The sequence below is a fragment of the Atta cephalotes genome (assembly GCF_000143395.1).
Source record: "Atta cephalotes unplaced genomic scaffold scaffold00019, whole genome shotgun sequence".
NCBI classification, from domain to species: domain Eukaryota; kingdom Metazoa; phylum Arthropoda; class Insecta; order Hymenoptera; family Formicidae; genus Atta; species Atta cephalotes.
In genome coordinates this window covers 4679374-4683084 of record NW_012130083.1, presented here as the reverse complement: position 1 = coordinate 4683084, position 3711 = coordinate 4679374, and the positions used below count along the sequence as shown (strand labels likewise).

The 3711-nt window shown below is 28.5% G+C and overlaps 1 protein-coding gene across 1 annotated transcript in view; it reads right to left on the bottom strand.

Moving 5' to 3' along the window:
- Positions 1–1946, bottom strand: part of LOC105619102 (chondroitin proteoglycan-2-like) — a 10092-nt gene extending 8146 nt beyond the window's left edge. Inside the window, exon 1 of the mRNA XM_012200634.1 lies at positions 1898–1946. Within this exon, the coding sequence (XP_012056024.1) occupies positions 1898–1946 (49 nt within the window). The remainder of the gene's footprint in view (positions 1–1897) is intronic.
- Positions 1947–3711: the final 1765 nt, after the last annotated feature.

Below are 3711 nucleotides of genomic sequence, written 5' to 3'. Positions count from 1 at the left end.
GAGAGAGAGAGAGAAAGAGAGTAAACTACAGGCTGAGCTACTTTCATATTTTCACTCCTGGCAGACGGGAGAAAGTTCTTGAGATGTGTGAAACCTGGTGAATGGCCACCATTGTTCTTAGGAAGATGCGTGTAATAATTGCGGAGCAATGGACCACTGTTTACTACAGATTCTGCACCTCGAATGTCGCGAGGATTGTGCAATGAAAATTGTTCTCGGGCTCATTATCTAACTTCACGACATTGTTTTCCTATATCAGATTAATATTTATGTAATTTTGTCACATAAAATTGCTCATTAGTTTTCACTACTTTCGCGAACATGGAACTAATTTAATGAGATATTATTCTTAAAAGTTATTGTTTCATTATAATTTTTATATAATTGATAATTATACATATAATATGCAGTTTTATTATGTAAAATTAATTGATTCCCTCATTTCCTTCAACACCAAAAAATTGCCGACAAAGAAATACAGAATTATTAATTAATATAGTAAATTATTCAGCGATTAATTTAATTCGCATATCTGCGAAAGTTAAAATCGATGAAAGAAAAAAACAAAACAAGAAAGAAAGAGAAAGAGAGAGTCTAATTGGCAAATTATGAATAAATGACAATTCCTATTCATTTGATATAAAACCTATAATATTTCTTATTTAATACGAAAGTGATAAACTACTACTAGTTAATCATACATCACATCGATAGAACGATATGATAATCGTACAACCGCTCAATAAGAAAACGAAATAGGTCGCTTTCGTGAATCATCGATCTCACGAAGGACATAAGACGATCACCTTTAATCAATATAACATCTGCGATTATCGAGGATTCGCAAAAGAAAGTAGAACGATCCGCATGGTTTTTTAGTTTCACTAAAATGACGGCTGCGTGGAAATTTCACCGTTTTCGCACCTCGCTCAACATGTCTTGGTTTTATTGATCGACTCTTATTATTTATAAAGATAGCCAGGCGAACGTACCTATCTCGAAAGTGAAAGCCAAACGGTCGATAGATCAAGTCAAGATCAAAGGCGATCGACTTCTAAAAATGTCAGATATTCTATGATTTAATTTAAACAAATATTGCTCAAAATTTGTTTTTATATTATCGAGAAAGAGATAAATAAAATGACATTTAAATTATTAAAAATTATTAAAATTTATATAATAATCTTATTGTCAGAATAAATTATTGTTAATTAAAATTTCCAATAATTAAAAATTAATTAAATAATTAAGTTTTAGATTTATTTATTAAATCATTAATTTTTCATTAATGATGTTATTGAGAATTATGTAAAATAAAATGTAATTATTAAATTTTTTAAATAAAAATTTAAATAATTTTAATTTAAATAATATCATTAGAAACATGTGTTAATAATTAACAAAATTTACAAAATTATAAAAACATAAAAATTATATTTAGAAAAAAAATAAGAAAAAATATAAACATTTAATTCAATATCTATAAGTATGCTAAATTTATCAAAATATTAAATTGTTATAAAAAAAAGTCCTCTTTCATTAACAAAAAAAAAATAGAAACATTTAATGAGATGTCCGTAATTTTTTTTAATAACTTTATCCTTTATTTCCTTTTTATTAATAGTAATACATAATAAAATTTAAAAAATTATATTGTAATTCACTTTAACATTAATAATATTAAAAATGTTTTAATTAATATAAATGTAAACAAATATATATGTTTAATGTATTTACTTGCAAATAAATTAACAATATTAATCTACGATCCATTGAATCAATCAGAGTCTGTAAGAACCTCATAGATAAGGCAAGGAATAACCAAGAAAGAGAAGTCGGAAGACAGAGGAGAGGAAGACAGAGAAGAAAAAGAAGAAGAAGAAGCGGAAAGACTCACCCTGCGCAGCCAAGAGCACCAGGACGAGCGGAAGTATCTGCTGCGACATCCTGAGAAAATGACGTGTACGATAACGCGAAATGTCAACCCCTAATCGGCAAAATATTCCGGTTTATGCTTGGGGTATATACTCTCTCTTTCTCTGCGTTGTCGTGTGAGAACCGAGGAAGCTCGGCTGATGAGTTTTCGTGTCGAGACTGGTCACTGGGAGAGGCGTTTGCTTGGTGTCTTATATGAGCGCCCCACTCTCCATCCCCGACCGATCTCTGGGGCCGCATAGGAAGGCTCTATCTAGAGGAACACACCTGGTTTCGTCTATCGGGAATTCTAGAACTGATAATAGCCTGATGACACCGTCGTAAAATGCATCCGCAGGAATCCCTTCATGTGATTCATTAGGAGACGATTGCACAAATCCTTAATAATAATAATAAGAATCGTCATACTCGACGATTTATTACACATTGAGGCCATTATTTCGTGCTTAATGCTTCGACTATTATTGTCTACATTTCCTTGGGAGTAACAGTATTGTGTATTAGCTGATGACCTCATTTTCTGTTTAGTTCCCATTAGGATCATTCGTATATGAATAACGTAAATTAAGACAAAACAAGATTTTCGATTTAAATGCCTTCAATCTAAATCTAAATTCAATCTAAATTCTGAGTAAATGTAATTCTTATAGTAATGTTTCGGTAAATGAGTTAGTAAATATTTTACTTTGACAACCTCAAAATTCTTATTAAAAATATTTTTTCCGTCAACCTTTCTATATGTTGATAATACACATTATAAAAAAATAATCATTAAATAGATAATAATTATTATTATTTTATATTTATTTAAAATAACAAAAGTAGGTAAATAGGTAAAAAGAAATTAGCAAAACAAATATAAAGATGAATAAATACATAGAAAGCATTTACAACAGTTTAACTAAATATTAAAATATAATTGAGAGTTGTCATAGACTTTGATGGGATGAAAATGAAATATATCCCTATAAATTATTTAGAAAAATTTTCATCTCGTATTCTGTCAAACTCTCCGTATAAGTCATGTACTATAAATCAGTACTAACAATATGCGTGTTGAAAAACTTGCCTATTTCATTAAGTACAAATTTTCTGTGGATAAAACAACTTTGTCAGACTAGATGGAGCAAGACTAATTAATAGTTGATATCATCAACGCTTCAGCTTATAACACGTACTCTTTTATGATCGAAGAACAGGTATCTCACTAAGAAAGAGAGGGGAAGTGAAATTCTGTTCCGAAGAAAACAAGATCGTCATGGAATACAAGTAAAATGTTTGCTCGTTAATTAGGAAGAAAATCCATTCAACAAAAATTTCATTTGCACGCAGGAAAAAGAATTCATTCGAAAGAAATTTATTTTTAACCACTAAAAAAAGAAGAGTAGGTAATTACATTTGTCATGTCCTCTAAAAGAATTAATATATATAGTATACAATATTATATATACATATTATATATAAAAAATTTTTTTAATGCAAGCTAATTTAATTGAATTTTAAATTTTATTATTTTAATATCGAATATTTCAATGAAAAATTATAATAATATATTATGCTTCAAGCTTGTTTAGTTTGAATTTTAATTTATAATCTAATTATATTTAATTAGAAATTATTTAATTTCTTTTCAAACTCTTCTATCTTAGCTTCTATCTTAGCTTCAAATAATAATCAGAAAATCAAATAGATTCTATCATGAATCGCATGCCTCAGGATATCGCGATTATAATTATCGCGATTATAATGAAATATTCATAAGCATGTGGCGTCTAT